Source organism: Rhinolophus hipposideros, assembly GCF_964194185.1.
Source record: "Rhinolophus hipposideros genome assembly, chromosome: 7".
Classification (NCBI taxonomy): Eukaryota; Metazoa; Chordata; class Mammalia; order Chiroptera; family Rhinolophidae; genus Rhinolophus; species Rhinolophus hipposideros.
Window position 1 is genome coordinate 37,853,840 of NC_138053.1, and position 20,010 is coordinate 37,873,849.

At 33.5% G+C, this 20,010-nt stretch overlaps 1 protein-coding gene across 5 annotated transcripts in view; it reads right to left on the bottom strand.

The window, feature by feature from the left end:
• The window catches only part of SLF1 (SMC5-SMC6 complex localization factor 1), a 63,679-nt gene that overhangs the window by 37,211 nt on the left and 6,458 nt on the right, over positions 1-20,010 (bottom strand). For 3 of the 5 annotated variants that reach the window (XM_081054481.1, XM_081054480.1, XM_081054479.1), the window contains exons 2-7: positions 18,454-18,567; positions 18,209-18,284; positions 14,823-15,063; positions 8,909-9,071; positions 2,436-2,576; positions 871-1,014 (exon numbers count right to left, since the gene is read on the bottom strand). In XM_081054481.1, coding sequence (XP_080910607.1) covers positions 871-1,014; positions 2,436-2,576; positions 8,909-9,071; positions 14,823-15,063; positions 18,209-18,284; positions 18,454-18,567 — 879 coding nt within the window. The remainder of the gene's footprint in view (positions 1-870; positions 1,015-2,435; positions 2,577-8,908; positions 9,072-14,822; positions 15,064-18,208; positions 18,285-18,453; positions 18,568-20,010) is intronic. The other 2 variants (XM_081054483.1, XM_081054482.1) reach the window with 1 other exon arrangement.

The following is a 20,010-nucleotide window of genomic DNA, read 5'->3' on the forward strand; positions in this document are numbered from 1 at the left end:
TATTTGAAAAATAAAATTTTTTTAAATAAAGTAAAAACAAAAAAATATTAGGTTGGTGTAAAAGAAATTGCAGGTTTTGTAATTATTTTTAACCTTTTTAAACCGCAATTACTTTTGCACCACCTTATAATAGTTATCTACACGGGAAATCTCAAACAGGAAATCACTGTTGAAGGGGCTATGCATTAGTAAAATATTTTGGAAACCACTTGGGTATTACTTATTACAAATGAACATGCACAGTCCTTAAGGATATACTTGCATATCTTAAGCTATAGACACTTTTGAACATGTGCATCAAGAGTAATGTAAGAACATGTTCACACTGTTCATGGCAGAAATGTTCCTAATTGCAAAAACCAACTAATCAAATACAAACCAACACAAAGAAATCCAAATACTTATCAAGAGTAAAATGGACAATTGTGAAAAGAATGGAACACTAGATACACTGGCAAAAAAAGTTACAGAAGACTATAAATACCATGAAATACAGAACTTCATTAACAGGCAAAATTACAGGGATACATTCTTAAATACTTATTAGTAGGGATACATACATTGCCGGTAAAACTATACTGAAAAATAAAATAATTAAAACAAATTATAAGACAGAGGTGTCACCTCAGGGTAAGAGGAAGAAAAGGGGATGCAACTTGGAAAAAACCCAGAGTCTTAACTGAGAATGCTCTATTTCTTAACCTACCTGGTGGGTGTGTAGCACTCATTTTTGCAGTCTTTTAAAAATTGTACACAAATACTTTATAACATTTTTGTATATATAATTAAAAATAATTTGATGAAGGACATATTAAGTAAATTTAGAAAGAGACAAAAAATATAAATTATTTTTAATTTGGAAGATCTTACCTGATTTCCATATGTGTGCCTTGCTAATTCAGTTCTCATTTTAATAAATTTGAAATCTTTACTGGAATCTCTGCATTTTTTTTTGTGATGTTCAGTGAAAATAGAACTAACATTGACATCTTCAGCATTATATTGCATTTTATTCTGCATGTTTGTAAAAATAGTTTAGACTGTGGATTAACCATAGCTTCAACACAAGCAATGTAAGTCACAACAGAAAAAACCCACTCAAGAAAGTAAGTTTTGTAAAACATACATATGAGATTAAATATAGTAAAGAGCCTTGTGAGTTATATTACATAATAGTTATACTAAGATGAAGCAGAAAAACATAGATTTTCAGTTCACAAAGTTTTTTATTTTGTTTACATATACTTTTAATTCAGGTACTTTAATTTTATTAACTTAATCTTTCTTGAAATCTCTGCTTTTTTCAATTTGTCATATGATTAGTCAAAACAGAATTGTCATAAGATTAGTCAAAACAGAATAGGGTAATCTTCATTATTTTATTTTACTTCTCCGAATGTTTGTAAAAATAATTTAGGCTGTAGATTAAGTAGAGTCTTGCCATTAGGCATATCAAGAAATACCTATTTCAAAAGACACATCAATTCAAAATGTTTCTTATTAAGGTCATATATATGTAGTTAGTCACAGAAAGTAGTCTTATAAATCACATAAATATCAATTGTACTTTGGAAAAACCAGAAAAAAAATTCCAAAAATACTTTAAGCTCTTGGAAAGTTTTACCTAATCTCATTCTATATAATTTCTTAAGATACTGTTCAGTTTAAGAAGTACCAAATTGTTCCTAGAATTTTGTTTGTAAAATTTTTGACAGCTGCAGTAAACACAATATTTTTAGTATCTTTCTAGTTACATTTAAAAACATTTTAGTTCTGACTAAGTAATAATAACTACTAGGCTAATGATCAGGTGAATCAACTAAAGAGTGTTTTTATAAAACACTATACACAATATGAAACTGAACATAACTGAACATTAGTTTTTCCAGAATAGAACTAATGCCTTTTTTTGGTTGCTGCTGCTACTTCAAAAATTTTGAGAGCCACACTATATGCTAATTTCTTAAGGTCCTTTTCAATACTCCAAGTTCAGTCTTTCCTATTTGTTTTTCATATTTAGTCAAAATATAAATCATTTCTGTCATTTTTAAATTTTGCTCTATATGCAGTAAAATATTTGAATTTATACCATGAATTATTATGCATACTGCTGATAGATAAGAATTCTTTATAAGACACACGTTATATTAAACATACAGAGGGATTTTAATTATATGTTGAGAACATATTGGTATTAAGAACTGTGTGTTTCTATGTGAATATATGCATTATTTCAATAAGAGTCTCAAAACAGAGACATAGGACAATATACTACTATGCTCAAGTCATAGACCATCAAACACAGAGCTGGGTTCAAATACCAGCTCTCTGGTTCCAAAATCCATGTTATTTCCACAGTATTTTATTTACATCTCAAACAATTCTGTAAGAAGCAGAAACATACATATTTTGTTTTTTAGCCAATAAAGCTTTACCTGTGTTCTACTCGTAGTTTCTTTGAAGTCATCTTTCATTTCAATAAATCCCATATCTTTCCTGAAATCTTTGTTTTCTTGCTTGCCATATTTAGTCCAATCAGAATTCGTTTGGAAATCTTCATCATTCTCTATTTCTTTCTGCATGTGTGTAAAAATGGTTTGGGCCATCAATTAAGTATAATTTCAACATAATGTACTTTTTATGGTATTCAACTTTATAATAGCTTTGGTAGTCAAACAAGTAAGTAAAATGCACTTTCCCAAATCAAACGTTATTAAACAATAGTAAATTCTTTCAAGGGAAAAATCATTACAATAAGGTCCTGAACAATAAAGTGATTTCTGTGTATCTCAAGAAAAGTGAATGCCTTGTTGGTCTAGTAACAATCAATCCTTTTTATGAATACTCATGAATAAAAATATTTTATCTCATCCCTATCCAAGTTCAAATCACAATACAATCTAGATAAAAAATTTTCAGTTTACAAATAGATTACTTCTCAGGGTGTTTTTCAGTATTTTTTACCAATAAGACTTCTCATTTTCAAGTACACTACACACAGGAAAAGAGGCTAATAGCTGAATTCACAGCTCTTATTTTATTTGAATAGCAATAAATTAATTAGCTTCATCTAAGTCTAATTCAAACACATATTTCTCCTGCCAAGAAATCCAAACTGATTCATAAACCACCTACCAATAATTTAAAACCTGCACGTGTACCACACACACACACACACACATAAACACACATATAATTCTAGAACTTTAGTAGGATAAATAGTTGGCAGTAAAGACGTGTTCATGACATTTCTGAAAGTCTACTTATGAAAGGGTATTCAGATATTCACTACTGTTACACAGATACTGGAGAACCATTGTCCTCCTAGGGAACAATCACGATATAAACCAAAATGTGGTATGGTGTGATCCTCAATTCCCTTTTACTTGCACTAAGCTTCACAAGTATATATGAAGGCCCTTTAGCAGGCTGCAATCCTGCAACCAGAGAACAATCCCTGAGAGTAGCTGATTGAATTTGAACTTCTTCAGTTACTCACAAAAGTGAAATTGAAAACTAAGAAAATGAAGACACTTCTTCCTTCCTATTCCTGGCATCACAGAAAGAATTACTCAGATCATACAAACAATTTCTGCTAAAGACAACTTGAAAGGGGATAAAATGAGTTTCTGGCTTTAAATTTCACATGGGTTGACAAAGGAGGATAAATCCTCGGGTCCAAATCATTAAGAAATGTCTAAACTATAGGATAAATTAATCCCATATAATTTAATCCCAGCTACACAAAATACGCAAAAGAGTACACCATTATCATTAGGAATTAGGCAAGAACATGTTTTCTAATCCTGAATAAATTTACTCTGCATCTATTTCAGATGCTATATACTGATCTGTGAATGAGGATGTATGATGCAAATACCCTATATAAATAACAAATTAAAAATTGTAACCTGATAAATAAACTATGACATTTGGAAGATATTTAAAATAAAATAATCTATTTTCTATAGAGCTAAACAAATGATCAACATATAATTTTCTTCAAGCCACTAATAGGAATTACTTTTATCTGTACATATTCATTTCTTATTCCTTATTTTATAAATATTTCTTTAATGCCAATATGTACTTTTAGTACAGTGTTAGGGGTTTGTCTTCTTGTGATCTAGGAAAGGAGGGCCATGTCTAGTCTATTTTACGTAGTATAATGCTATGGTCCAAACAGTTAACCAAAAGCCTACTTATTCGGGAAATTATTCTGTTGTCTACGAGTAGGGCAGAACAGTATGGCAATGACTGTTAGCCTGGCTTCTGACTCAGATGTTTGACTTGGTTTCTTCTCTTGGACTAGGTATAGCTATGCTCTGGTCTCATTCCCTGATTTGCCATGGCATTTGCCAGGCTACTGGAATTAATTCCTGAGACAGGACGGAGAGCCAGAGAAGTCAAGAAAAGAACAAGATTCTTTTGGGTGCTCACAATGGTTCTTAACTAGTATTTATGGCCTATTTCTTAAACGGTTCTCATAATCCTGTGTTTGACTACTAGTTTATGGTACTGTTTTTTTAGCATCAAGTATTTTTAACTACCCAGAAAGAGACTAGATGAATATCAAGGAAATCTAGTAATACCCAAAATGAGAGAAGGAAAGAGAGATTTGAGAAGAGAAGCCTTACAATTCATTGAGAGAGTGGCCTTAAATTTTGGATCTGACAGTTGTGGAATCATGGGCAAATTGTGTAATCTGATTGTGCTTCATTTCACCAACTGTAAAAGGGGGCCATAATACATACACACAGAAACATGAGGTTTAAAATAAGATTAAGCTTTGAAAATACTTAGCATAGTGTCTGATACATAGTAATCACTCAACAAATATTAGCCCGGAATAACTGTAATTTCACAACCGAAGGAAGGACTAGTTTTTAGATACAAAGGAAGAAATTCAGTCACAGGATAAATAACTTCCCTATGGCCATGGAACTAGTAAATTATAAGTCTGGGTCACAAATTTGTTGATTTGGCTCAAAAAGCGTGTATTTTTTCTGTTATTGATTCTATATTTCCATAAGACTACTCTGTAGTTCATTTTATTCTCTTTTTTAAGCAAACAGTTGAAGAAGTTTTAAGTATTCCTAAGTATCCTCTCCCTTTTTGCAAAGGCTTGGGTAAAACAAATGAGACATGTTAGTCACTTGTTATTCTGCATTCCTATTCCTTATACATAATTTTACCAATGCACAATATACACTGAACTGTAATTAATAGTTTCCACATTGTTTTCAACACTAAATAGTAAGTACCTCTAAGTCTGACATGAGTTCTTATTCGTTTCCCCTAGTATATAGCATACTGCTATACAGCAAAAGTCTTCAATAAATATCTATAAACCTGAACAAAATAGATTCCTGATTCTGTTACTAAGCAGCTTTCTAAAAAGTAGGCTCGACAAAAGATTGTTTTAACAACTGCTTAATTGTTACTTTTCACTCTGTCATTTTAATGGCAACTCTAGTTCAGCTAACGAAGAATGTAAATATATTCTATGACAAAGTGGTAGAAAAAGAGCAAGACATCAAAATGAAGTTAACTGTCTAGTTTCTACTCGGAAGTGATCACAAAATGCCTTTCTTATTCGTAATGAATGGTTATGAACTTCCAGCTATCTAAGCCAGAACTTATAAAACAATGCATTCTAAAAACAAATATAAATTAGAGATATCTGCTATTTTCAGCTGATATATTATTGCTGCCCTCCAGTATTTCAGCACTTGAATCTAAATGTTATCAGACAACTGCAAAAAAGATTGTGAATAAAGCATGCTATATATTACATTTTAATCATTTGTTTCCATGGAAAAAGGAAAATTCAGGTACTTTTACTAATCTGTGTAAAGAATGGCTATCATTTTGTTGACAGTTAATGCTACCTTTAAACTGTTCATATAGGTAAATAGGATGCTTTTGGCTGCAAGTAATAGAAAACCAACTCAAACTAACTTAAATAATAGGGAAATGCATTACCACACAGAATGGCAATGTGATCTAGCACCAAAACCGGTTTCAGAATTGGTTAATCCAGCAACTCAAGTATCTCAACAAGGTCTAGATTCTATTCCTACATTTTTCTGTGTACAGGGTTGATTTCATCCTAAGGCTACTTCTACATATAGTCAAAGAATGGTTGCTAGTGGTAGTTTAGGTTACATTCTTCCATCTTCACGTCTAGCAGGAGCCAAGCTGTCAGTGGCTCTCTCTTCAGAACAAAGAATAAACTTCCCAGAAGCTCTTACATATCTCTTTTCATGTCCTATGGATCAGAACTGGTTCCCATGTCCATCCCTAGCCCAATCACTGTCAAGGGCAATCAGATTATCCATACTTCAAGCAGATAATCCCTCAAACTATGTAAGGCCAAATTTCCAACTTATAAGGCTGCTCCTCAGTAGGGAAAGGTAATTATAGAATGATATATTACATCTACTCTTGGAAGACACAAGGTCTTTCATAATTTCTCTGTTAATCTAACATATACAAAATGAGAACTCATGTGCCAGGCTCTATGCAAGATGATTCAGACATACATATGGACAAGACAGACTTCATCCTTGATGACATGGTACTTTTGGTTTAGATGGGGAAAAAGGCATTAACCAAGTAATCAGTCAATTAACTAATTACTACTACAGTGAGTACTATAAAGCACAATAATGATATGAGAACACATTAGAGGTGAACCTAACTTAATAAGGAGACCAGGAGACTTCCTTAAGGGGGCAACATTATCACCAGACCCTGAATGATGAGCAGAAAGCAGGCAGGCACATGGAGAAGGCAAGTAGTCGGGAGAACCCTGTCAGACAGAGAATATACCTTTCGAGAAGACACTGCGATAGGAATTAGTTTAACCTATTTAAGAAACTGGGGGAAAGGCAGTTTTGTTATAGTATAGTGAGCACAGAAAAAGTGAAGCAAACTACAGTTGGAAAAATAGGAATCCTACGGGAATTTACAAGCCATGTTAGAGGTTTAGAACTTCATACTAAGGGAAACGGGAAGACATTGGAGGGTTTTAAGTAGGAGAGTGACAGGATCAGAATTATTTTAGAAAGAGCATTTTGGCTGCTCCTGAATGAGTTAGCATGGACTAGAGAAAGTAAGAGTAATTAGGAAAGCAGCAAGAGTAAAAAGGAGTAACATGAAGACTAATTAGGAGTTTATTCCAGGAGCACAGTGGAAAGAGGATAAACTCAATATGTTAGTAGAGAAAAACGAGGTCTGACAGTTAAGTTTGTGAACTTATTTCAAAGATGTTGCTAACCTTTTTTGATATCACAGGGATTATTCATTACCAATTTGTACCAACTAGACAAACAGTTAAGCAAGTTTACTATTTGGAAATGCTGAAAAGGCTGCGTGAAAAAGTTAGATGACCTGAACTTTTTACTAACAATTCATGGCCCTTGTATCACAATGCACCAACTTACACAGCACTGTCTGTGAGGGAGTTTTTGGTCAACAAATAACTTATTGGAACCCTCCTTACTCACCTGATCTGGCCCCCAATGACTGCTTTCTTTCCCCGAAGATAAACGAAATGTTGAAAGAAGACATTCTGATGACATTCAGGAAATCAAGGGTAATATGAGGACAGCAGTGAAGGCCATTCCAGAAAAAGAACTACAAAATTGCTTTGAAGGGTGGATTAGGCACTGGCATGGGTGCACAGCTTCCCAAGGAGAGTACTTCAAAGGTGACCATAGTGATATTCAGTAATGAGGTATGTAGCACTTTTTCTAGGATGAGTTTGTGAACTTACTGTCCAACCTCGTTTATTTGAAATAAAATTAATAGGACTTGGTAATGACAAGATTTGGGGAATACAGGAAAGGTTTCAAGGATGATTCCCAGGTCTCTGTCATAAATTATTAGATAAAATGTTATGGGGGGGTGGCCTGATGGCTCAGTTTGTTAGAGCGCGAGCTCTGAACAAGGTTGCCAGCTCGATTCCCACATAGGCCAGTGAGCTGCGCCCTCCACAACTAGATTGAAGACAATGAGCTGCCACTGAACCTCTGGAGGGGCGGCCAGATGGCTCAGTTGGTTAGAGCGCGTGCTCTCAGCAACAAGGTTGCCGGTTCAATTCCTCCATGGGATGGTGGGCTGTGCCCCTGCAACTAAAGATTAAAAACGGCGACTGGACTTGGAGCTGAGCTATACCCTCCACAGCAATGTCCTTCAACTAGATTGAAGGACAACTACTTGGAGCTGATGGGCCCTGGAGAAACACACTCTTCCCGAATATTCCCCAATAAAATATATGGAAAAAAAAAGGTTATGGTATCTATTGAGATGGAAAACAGCGAAGAAGGAGCCAGTTTTTCTTGGAAGATCAAGTTTTTAGACATACTGAGGTTTCTCTTTATTTTGAGTGACTCTTCTCAAGAACTCTTTTTTAATTCCAGAGTGTTTCTTCTAGGGTTGTTCCCATTAAAACAACTTAAAAACTGGTATTTGTACGAAGTGGGAAGAGGGAGGTAGGAGAATAGGATAGGAAAATATTTCTGAAACCTTAGAAATAGCTCCCTCTTTTCCAAATGGAAAATAACCTCAAAATTCTCATGTGATACTATAGTCCACTGCTATTTTATTTATACTGACATTAAAATGCTTAAAATTATTTTGTAGTAAACATCACTAAAGAACTGAAAACCAAAGTAGAAACTCAAAATAAGACAAATTTTAAATTTAATAAGCTTCTTTCAGATTTATCAAAAGTATTCTCAAATACTTAAATAATTGAGAGCAACTGCCCTAAAATATGTCATTTTAACCACTTCCAATCATATTTTCAAAATTCAGAATAAAATTTAACGTTATTACATTTCACTATATGGCTATTTTAAAAAATAAACATATTTAAATGTGTACTATTTATTTTACTTACCTCTAAAAGAAAGTCCCCTAGATACTGAATTGGATAAAATGGAGCCTTAAAGTTATCTTTTTCTTGCTCAGCCTTGATTCTTGCATTACTGGCAATCACATGAGTTATTCCACTTGATGAACTTTTTGGTACAATAACATTTGCTTTTCCAGCCTTCAAAACTCTAAATAAAAATATAAATAGTACAGAGAGTGTTTTTAAGAATAACTATATTCAGACAAATTATCTAAATTAATTACTTCCTAGGAGCAGAATTTCCTGAAAGTCATTCATTCCTTTGGGCTACGTGAATGCCATGCAGAATAACTATTGTAATGATTTCTTAAATTTTAAGTTGTTCAGAGCAGATGTTTAAGATATCAGGCTATTCTTTCTACTTATCCACTTCTTATTATGAGAAAGGCTTTTAAGAATCAAATGTATAAAATTTATTCCCTAAGGAAAAGTCAACTCAGTAAGCCAAAAAGACAATAAAAAGTCACCTCAATGAGCCAAAAACACAAGGAAGCAGCTACCTCAGAAGTCAACATACGTCCAAGAAAATCATTCTGGACCACACAAAAAATGGAAGTAGTTGCCAACCCTCCTCTAAAATATTAGTTTCTGGGCTATGTCAAGGACAATCAAGTAAGGACTAATGATTCCTTCTTACCCCTCTCCTCGTATTCTTGTCAGTAAAAATGTTCCTTCACACAGAGACAACTGCTTTTACAGGTGACATCAAGAACTATTCAAGATTCACCTATGTAGGGTGGCTGGTTGGCTCAGTGGTTGAAGCACAGCGCTCGTAACACCAAGGTCACCAGCCACATGGGCCAGTGAGCTGCACCCTCCACAACTAGAATGAAAACAAGGACTTGACTTGGAGCTGATGGGTCCTGAAAAACACACTGTTCTCCAATATTCCCCAATTAAAACAAAAAAATTCACCTATGTAGTGATTATCCCACAAATTTTACTTCTAACTACTGCTGAGTCCACCAAATTAGGGAAGAACAGCAATGAAGTAAAGATGTATTTTCCTCTTTTCTCAGGGAGTCTAACAGTGTCAAACCTTGACCAAAATGACAATCAATTTGAGTACCAGGTCTAGGTTACAGGAGGGTGCTAGAGTTAAAAAAATAAAACAACAAAAAAACACTGAGAAAAAAAAATAAAAAAATATTAGTTTTTGAAAAAGTTTAAGTCTGATATACTTTAAGAAATACACTACATTTAGATTTAAAAGACACACATCCCCAAAGTTTCATGAAAGTTCTGCTTAAGATTTAGAAAGCCACAAGAGAACACTGCTACCATTTAACAATAAGAAGAAGTCAAATAATCTACAAAAATCGTCATTTTTCATGAACCCATCAGAGAACTGAAGTGACAAGCCAATGAAGAAGCTGAATTTCCAAAGAATGATAAGCCCCTTTGTGAAGAGATTGGACACCCAAACTATTTCACTTTTGCCAGGGTGCAGGAGAGAAGTGGTTGTCATAAAAGCAGGTAAGAATCAGGTAAAATTTTAGTAAGTGTAGAAAGCATGACAGTTTAGTATAACAGAGTTCCTGAGGCAAGGAAAGCCCATTCTCATTTGCAACCTCTTTGCCACAGGCCTCTGTTAAGTATGCATGAAAAAGGGTAAGAGCAGGTAACAGAGGGAGTCCCCACTGGTAGCACAGGTGGGCCCGTGAGGACTGGCTCCAAGAAATAGACATAAAAACCAGGCCCATGTCCCTGGATCCTTGTTGCAGATGAAGCAAAAGACTTAAGTCATTTGGGTAAGGTAAGAAAGTCTTCTGCCTTCAGAATGCAGGAAAGGTGCACTGTTTCTGCTGGAAGAGTAGAAGTAAAACCCATATGCTTCTAGGGAGAGGTAGGAAAACCTACTGTGCAGCCCAAACAAAGACCCATTGCTTTTGGTTGAGGGATAGAAGCAAAAGATATCTGGGGGGGTGGGGAGGGGCGGTCAGAATCAGGAATGCTACTTGGGCTTAGGGTTCTGCACCAATACAAGGCAGAGACCTAATACTGGAAGAGTGGATGATGACACTGTCTTGCCCAAGACCCTGACCAAAGATAGCGGGCAAAATCTGGCTCCCATGGATGATTGACACTCTGACATTAAGGAAGACCAGAGTCCAAGAACACAGAGGATGCTTAAGGCTGAAGCTTATCGGAACTGCAAATTAAAACACCATTGTAATATATTCCCATTAGGATGTGTTATTAAAAAAATTAAAAATAAAAGGAATAAAAGCTTTGGGAAGTGGGGGGAAAAAAGGCTGAAGTTTATCCATCCAAACTGAGAACACACTCATTCTTACCCTCATCCTAGAAAGGAATAACAAGCAAGAGAGGAAGAGTATGAAGAAACAGTCCTTCTATGACCCACTAGTGCAGGAACTATCGAAAGCTGAGAGTGAAGCAAGAAAACTAATTAAAAACCCTCTAGCACACAGGCCCCACACTAAGCCAAAAGAAAGTAGCCCACTGCAGGAGTAAATTGACATAAGGCCTTGAAGGTGAACATAGCATTAACAAAACCCAAACCAAGTTCAACAGCTGGTAAGATTAATGCAGCTACCCATACTAACTGCCTTGTGGGAGAGGTACACCCATTTTTGGATATAAATATTATTCACCTCAGCCTCTACTGTTCTTCTATACATGATATCTATGCGTACAAGAAAAAAATACAAGGCATACACAAATAGCAAGGAAGAAAAACAAACCATTGTCAAAAGGTAAAGGAATAAATAGCACAGAGAGATTATCCAGATGTTGAAATTATCAGAAAGCAACTTAGAATAACTTACTGACATGTTAAAAGATATAAGGAAAAGGTAAACAATCTGCATGAACAGGTGGGGAATTCAGCAGAGAGTACAACGAAAATGGTAGAAATAAAAGATACTACATCAAAGAAGAATTTCTTTAACAACATTGTCAACATACTGCACACAACTGAGAAAGGAATCATTGAACTTGAGGATAGGTCGATAGAAATATCCAACTGAAACATAAAAATGAAAAAAAAAAGTGAAACAAGAAAAACTAAACAAAGCATGTGAAAACTGTGGAGCAGAATCACATGGTCCAGAATAATCACATATGGGGATGGAGCTCCAGAAGAAAAAGAACACGACAGAATATTTAAAGGATAATAGCTGAAAGATATAGAAGCAACCTAGATGTCCATCAACAGATGAATGGGTAAAGATGTGGTGTACACACACACACACACACACACACACTAAAATATTACACAGCAATAAAAGACAACAAAATCTTGCCATTTGTAACAACATAAATGGATCTAGAGGGTATTATGGTAAGTGAAATCAGTCAGGCAGAGAAAAACAAACACCGTGGGGTTTCAAGTAATGTGGAATCTAAACCAAACAAACAAACAGACAAAGCAAAAAAAGACACAGAAAGAGACCAAAGAGATGGTTACAGAAAGGGAGGGGGTGGGGGAATGGGTGACAAGGGGAATATAATCAATATTGTGATAATTTTGCATGATGACAGATGATCACTAGAATTAGTGGGGTGATAACATTGTAAGGCATAAAAATGTCAAATCACTATACTGTACACTTGAAACTAATCTAATTAAACTAATCTTAAATAAAAAACTTAAAAATAAAAGCTAATGGCCGAGAATTTTCCATAATTAATATAAGACAAAAAAAACCCCACATGGCCAAGAAGGTCAGAGAACCCCAATCATACAGCATAAATAAATATAGATAACAAACTATAAATAAAAAACAAAATACACACACACACCTGGACACATAATCAAACCACTAACTACCAAAGGTTATATTGCTTATTAAATTTTAATTTCCAATTTTCATCACTAACATATAAAAACCTAATTTTTATATAGTGACTTGTTATCCTTTGATCTTGTTAAATTCACTAATATAGCATCTTCTTGTAAATTATTTAATATATAATCATGGCTTTTGGATATAAAAACAATTATTCTTTTTTCTTTCCAACTCTATGCCTATTTTCTTTGCCTTATTGCATTGGATAATAGTACCTGTAGAAAAATGCTGAATAGAAATGGTCAGAGTAAGCACCCTTGTTATATTCCCAATTATGAAGGGGGGGAGGAACTATGATATTAAGTTTAGATTTTGTCATAGATGTCATTTATCAGGTTGAGGTCATAAAAATTCTTAATAAAATACTTGCAAATAGAATTAGCAATTATTAAAAATGGATAATACACTATGATGAAGTAGAATACTTCATCAAATTTGCTTTAACATATAAGAATCAATTAGAATAATTTACCATATTAACAGAATAAAGGAGAAAAGCCAATTCTCTCAACAGATGTGGATACAACTTTCAGAGCAATCCATTTATAATAGTATCTCAAAACAAGAAGTATTTAGGATTAAACAAAATATGTGCAAGACTTATACAATGAAAACTATAAAACACTGGTGACAGAAATTAGACTTGGAAGGATACAGAAAGTAGACTTGGAAGGATATAGACTGTTAATATAACAGGATGACTCAATATTAAGATCTCAATTCTTTTCCATCTAGACCTTCAGTTTCAACACAATCCCAGTTTTCTTTTTGTAGAAAATTGACCTGATTCTAAAATACATATGGAAATATAAAGGATCCAGAATCACCAAAATAAATTTAAAAAAGACAAAACTGGAGGATTCATACTACCTGATTTCAAGACTCACTATAAAGCTACAGTAATTAAAACAGTGTGTTATTGGTATAGGTAGACATAGATATCAATAGAGCAGAATTAAAAGTCCTGAAATAGACCACACAAATATGGTCGACTGATTTTTCAAAATACTACAGAGCACCTGGAACTCGCTCATACATTGCGACTGGGTATGTAAAATGGTACAACTACTTTGGAAAACGGGCATTTTCTTGAAAAATGACAAACTGCCATTTGGCACACAACTGCCATCTGAGTCAGCAATTTCATTTTTAGATATTTATCCAAGAGAAATGAAAACTTGTCTACGTGAAGACTTGGACTCAAATGTTCACAGCAGATTTATATTAGAAAAATTATAAATGCTCATCAATGGGTAAATAAACGTGATATAGCTATACAGCGGAATACTAATCAGCAACAAAAAAAGAATAAACTGCTGATACAATAAGGTGGATTAATCTCAAAATCAAAGGAGTGTATATAGTACGATCCCATTTATATAAATCTCTAAAGAAAAACAACAATTCTAATTTACACTGACAAAGAAAATCAACGGTTGTCTGGTATTGGTAGTACAAAATTAAATGTACAAGGACACAAGGAAATGTTGTAGGACAATGTAAATGTTACAGATCTTGATTGTAGTGGGGATAACAAGGGTGTAGAAATTTGTCCAAACTCATTAAAATGTACACTTAAAATGTATGCAGTTTACTATCTACAAACTATATTCAATACAGGTGACAAAAGGCCCTTGTACTCCACCCCCCAGAAACTCATGGCAATACTAGAATAGTTTATCCAATAAGAAGCCTTTTGAAAATATAATATAAATGATAAAAAGAAATAAAATTATGATGGAAACAGGATGAACCATGAAGATTACACTATATAAACACAGAAAAGCACCTTTGTGGTAATGTAATATTTCACTTACAAAAAACTAAAAGTGCTTTAAAACTAAAAAAAATGTTTTTGCTTGACTTGGCCAAAAGAAATAACATGGAAAGTAAAATAAAGACTGCAAGAATTTAAAGCAATACTATAAAACATTTTGTTTCATTAGACACATACACTTAAATGTGTAGAATGGCTTAACTAGGAGTTAAAGAGTAAACCAACATGGGTCATTTGAACTAAATTAATAATTGTAAAGAAATACAAAAAGGTATTCAAGAAAACCAAAATTGTTTTCTCATTGCTTTACCTCACAAGAGAATCACTTCGTTTATTGGCTCTCACAAGGAGGACGACTTTCCATCTGTGGAAGGCTCCTGGAGCACCAGTGCGTTTCAGTTCTTCACGCCATCTTTTAGGTGCAGATTGCATCTGAGGTGAATAATGGGAATCTTTTTCAATTTTATATCCCCATTCATAAGTTGTTTCATCAAGCCATCTGCCACTTTTGGCACTATGAATTATATAGTCCTTAGTTAGTATCCACTTTCCTAAAAAGCAAATAAACAGTCAGTCAGAAAAGGATTTTGGTTCTGATAGGCAATAAAAACCAGATATCAAATAAAATTTAACCTTTCTCAAAATTGAAAAAGACACAAACGGCAGTATATATTGTGCTCAAGGACAGGAAGAAGAAACATCGATAAAATGCCCATACTACTCAAAGCAATCCACAGATTCAATGCAATCGCTATCAAAATACAAATGGCATTTTTCACAGAACTAGAACAAATGATTATGAAATGTGTATGGAACTACAAAAGACCATAAATAGCCAGCGCAATCTCAAGAACAAAATAGGAGGTATCATGCTACAAGGCTACAATAATCAAAACAAAGGGTAGTACGGCATAAAAACAGACACATAGGTCAATGGAACAGAACAGATAGCCCAGAAAGAAAGCCACACCTAAATAGTCAACTAATCCGTGACAAAGGAGGCAAGAATATACATTGGGGTAAAAAGAGTCTCTTCAATAAATGGTGTTGAGAAAACTGGACAGATATATTAAACAAATTAAATTGGGCCACTTTCTTATACCATATATGTATTAAAAAAAAAAAAAAAACACCTCAAAATGGATTAAAGACTTAAATGTAAGACCTGAAACCATAAAACTACTAGAAGAAAACACAGGCCATATACTCTCTGAAGTGGTCTTAGCAAAACATTTTTTGGATATGTCTCCTAAGGCAAAGACAACAAAAGCAAAAATAAACAAATGGAACTACATCAAACTAAAAAGTTTTAGCAGTGCAAAGGAAATCATCAACCAAAAGAAAAGGAAACCTATTAAATGGGAGAAGAGATTTGCCAATGATACATCTAATGAGGGATTAATATCCAAAATATATAAAGAACTGATACAACTTAACACCAAAAAGACAGACAATCTAATTAAAAAATGGACAGAGGACCTGAATAGACATTTCTCCAGAGGACATACAAATGGCCTATAGACATATGAAAAGATGCTCCATGTCATTAATTATCAGGAAAATGCAAATGAAAATCACAATGAGATATCATCTCACACCTGGCAGAATGGCTACCATCAATAAATCAACAAACAACAAGTGATAGACAGGATGTGGCAAAAAGGCAACCTTCCTGCACTGCTGGTGGGATTGTACATTGGTGCAGCCACTATGGAAAAGGTTTAAGAGGTTCCTCAAAAAATTAAAAATAGAACTACCGTATGACCCAGCAATTCCAAGTATGGGTATTTACCCAAAGAAACCCAAAACACTAATTTGAAAAGACATACACAGCCCTAAACTCACTGCAACATTATATGCAATGAATTTTTAGGGATGCGTATGTCTTTTCAAAGACATGCAAGGACCGTAAGGGTCCATCGACAGATAGATGGGTAAAGAAGACGTGGTAAATATATACAATATTAGACAGTCAAAAAATGCATCAATCTTGCAATTTGTAACACCATGTATGGACCTAAAGGGTATTACGCTAACTGAAATAAGACAAATATATAATTTCACTGACATATGGAATCTAAACAATAAACAAGCAAAACAGAAACAAACTCATACAGAGAATTGATGGTCGCCAGATGGGTGGGGGAAGGTTGGAGTGATGGGTGAAAAATATGAAAGGAATTGAGAAATACAAATTGGCAGTTATGAAAACAGTCACAGGGATATAAAGTACAGCACAGGGAATACAGTCAATAATATTGTAATAACTATGTATGGTGCCTGCTGGGTACTAGAATTATTGTGGTTATCACTTCATAAGTTATATAAATGACTAATCACTATGTTGTACACATGAAACTAATACTGTATATCCAATGTAATTAAAAAACATTTACTGTTCAACACGAAACTCTTAAACTACATCACCAACATTATCTTTGATCTACATTGTGTTTTCCTAAATTTTTTGGTAATGAGAGGCCTACATCACTGAACATTGTACCATGTTTCCCCAAAAATAAGACTGGGTCTTATACTATATTTCCCTGAAAATAAGACTGGGTCTCATAATAATTTTTGCTCTAAAAGACGCATTAGGGCATATTTTCAGGGGATGTCTTATTTGTTCATGTACAACAATCTACATTTATTTAAATACAGTCATGTCATCTTCGGGAACATCATCATAACATACTAACCATGTCCATCTGGCTGATGATCTTAACTGGGGCTTATTTTTGGGGTAGGTCTTATTTCCAGGGAAACACGATATATAATCTGTCTCATAATTACAATTCTAATTTTAAGTAAATAAAATACAAATATAGGTTTAATAAAATGTGGTATTACTTAAATTATGATTACTATTATTAGTCACTATTTGGATTTAGATTTATATTCTTACTCTTATGGTAAAAACTTTTCCAATTAATGTTCACAGCATTGTTATACTTTGTAAAACAAATTTATTGAATTAGAGAATTTTTCAGCGTATTTAAAAACATTCTGTAGTTTCTTTATCTGGGCATCAATGATCTTTTTAAACATTAGGGACAATGTATGTTTTCATTTATGGAGGTAATAATAAATCCAAGTTTTTCTGTTAAGTTACTCCAAAAACAATGGTAAATTCACCTCAGTTGAATACAATTCTTTTCTTTTTCAATCAGTGGACTAATGATATACCAGATCAATCACAGTAGAGAGAACAGAAAGGAACATCAACGGTGACAAAGGGAGCAAGGAAGAGACTAAGTCCTAATTTGGGTTTATGGAATTTACAATCTTAGAAAAATAAAATAGAATGATCATTGCTTCATAGCATATATGGGAGGAGAGGCAGCAGCAGGAGAATAAAAATGTTCACTATTTCTAATGATAAAGAAACTTGACTGACAACAGCTAAAGCTTCAACAGAATCTTTTCACTAAAATATTGTTTCTTACATAAAGCACTTACATGAAAATACTTGATGAAATATTTCTGCCTATTTAATACATTTTTCATGTGTTATAAAGTTTTACTCAGTAAAAATAAAGCAAAAACTATATCAAATATAGGTATTTTGAGAAAAATGTCAGAAAAAACACATTTCTGTTTGATATAATAAACATACTATCTTTCCACATATACTAAGGTACCTTTTCTTTAACATGACTTTCTTTTTCAAAGGTGGAGGGATGGCAGTTAACTTACCTGCTGCACAAGCTGCTAAAAATTTTTCACTCTTACATAGGCGGTCAGCTATAAGATGTGTACAATTTTTGTATTTCTGGAAGGAAAAATTCATATGAAAAAATGTTAGTAAGGTGAGATATCCTTTATAACACATTCTTTTGATTCTTATAATATCAAGGTGGCATTTTATCATTTTTAGGCCAGTATTATAATTCTAGTTATTTTTCGGTATTTTCAGAATTTTGGTAAATTTCTATACTCACCTCACTCTTAATAAAAGTACAATCTAGTTTTAAAAGCAATTTGCCCAGAGCTTCCTTTTCTTCCATCTTAAATCCTGTCATCTGGATGATATGCTTTGGAGTACCATCTTCCATCTAACATATACACACATAAAGGAGATAACATGTTACAGAGATTATTCACAGGGTTGACATTATTTTTTACTTATCAGTGCTAAAAATAAAAACTAAAGCCACTAAACATATAGTGAATCAAACACACATGGCTTAATTACAAATACCAATATTAAAATTGTTTATGTGCAATAAAGTTAGTTTTAAAAGATAATCTTCTCAAAATGTCACCTTAAATGAGATTTTTTTCTGGTTTAAACATTAAGTTTGCATTACTACGTTACTGTACACTAATATATACTTATGAATGAATGTAATTCTTCAGCAAAGGACAGATACTTAAATATTAGCACAATATTACCTTCATTTTTAAAGTATTGTTTTTGCGACAATCTTGTGAAATTAGGACATTTGTGGAAAATAAAACTTAATCAGATTTTATACTAATTTTTAAAGTTTATGGACAGATTTTAAAGAGTATGTATAAGTGCTAGAGAAATTGATAAAAACCCGTGGTCCATTATACTAGCATTTACACCTAGTACAATTTAGTATAGTAGGTACTTATAATGAACCTGAATCCTGTTCACAATCTACATTTCTTAACTCTGTTATGTATGTTAATTTCATTACCTACAAATTAGACTGAAAAAGCCACATGGTTTTCAAATTTATTTTAATAGGACCTTAATCCATAATTAAATGTAGTTCATAAAGCAAGTTGTATTTGAGGTGGCAAATTTTTAAAGCAAGAAAGGGAAAACTCACAGCATTACCAATTAGAATACAGTGTTTTTATTTGTTTACATGAGGTTCGGACTTTCGAACTAGATAGTATCTCAGAGAAAATGCAGTTCATCTTTAAAAATGAAGAAATCACAAACTAGAGAAATCAGGGAAATTTTCTATTTCTCTTAACAGTTTTATCACCACAACTCTGGATTAGTATTTAATTAATCCCATAGGTAGAGCAATAGCATTTGGCTTCTTTCAAGACAAAAGTAAACCTCAAAAATTATAACTGTTTGAGCCTAGGAGTAGTAACAGACAATTGGTGAAGTGAAAAATTTTCAAAGACTAAATACACACACACAATTTATAATACCAAGTCTATTTTCAAAGACTAAACACACATACACAATTTGTAATACCACGTTTCCCCGAAAATAAGACCTAGCCGGACAGTCAGCTCTAATGCGCCTTTTGGAGTAAAAATTAATATAAGACCCGGTCCTATATTACTATAAGACCTAGTCTTATAGGTAAAATAAGACCGTGTATAATATAATATAATATTATATAACACCAGCTCTTATATTAATTTTTGCTCCGAAAGATGCATTAGAGCTGACTGGCTAGGTTTTATTTTGGGGAAACACGATATATATGAACCACATCTGTACCTGTATTTATTTAAAGGTTGAGATTCCTTTTATAGTGAAACTTGAAAGAATGTCTAATTAC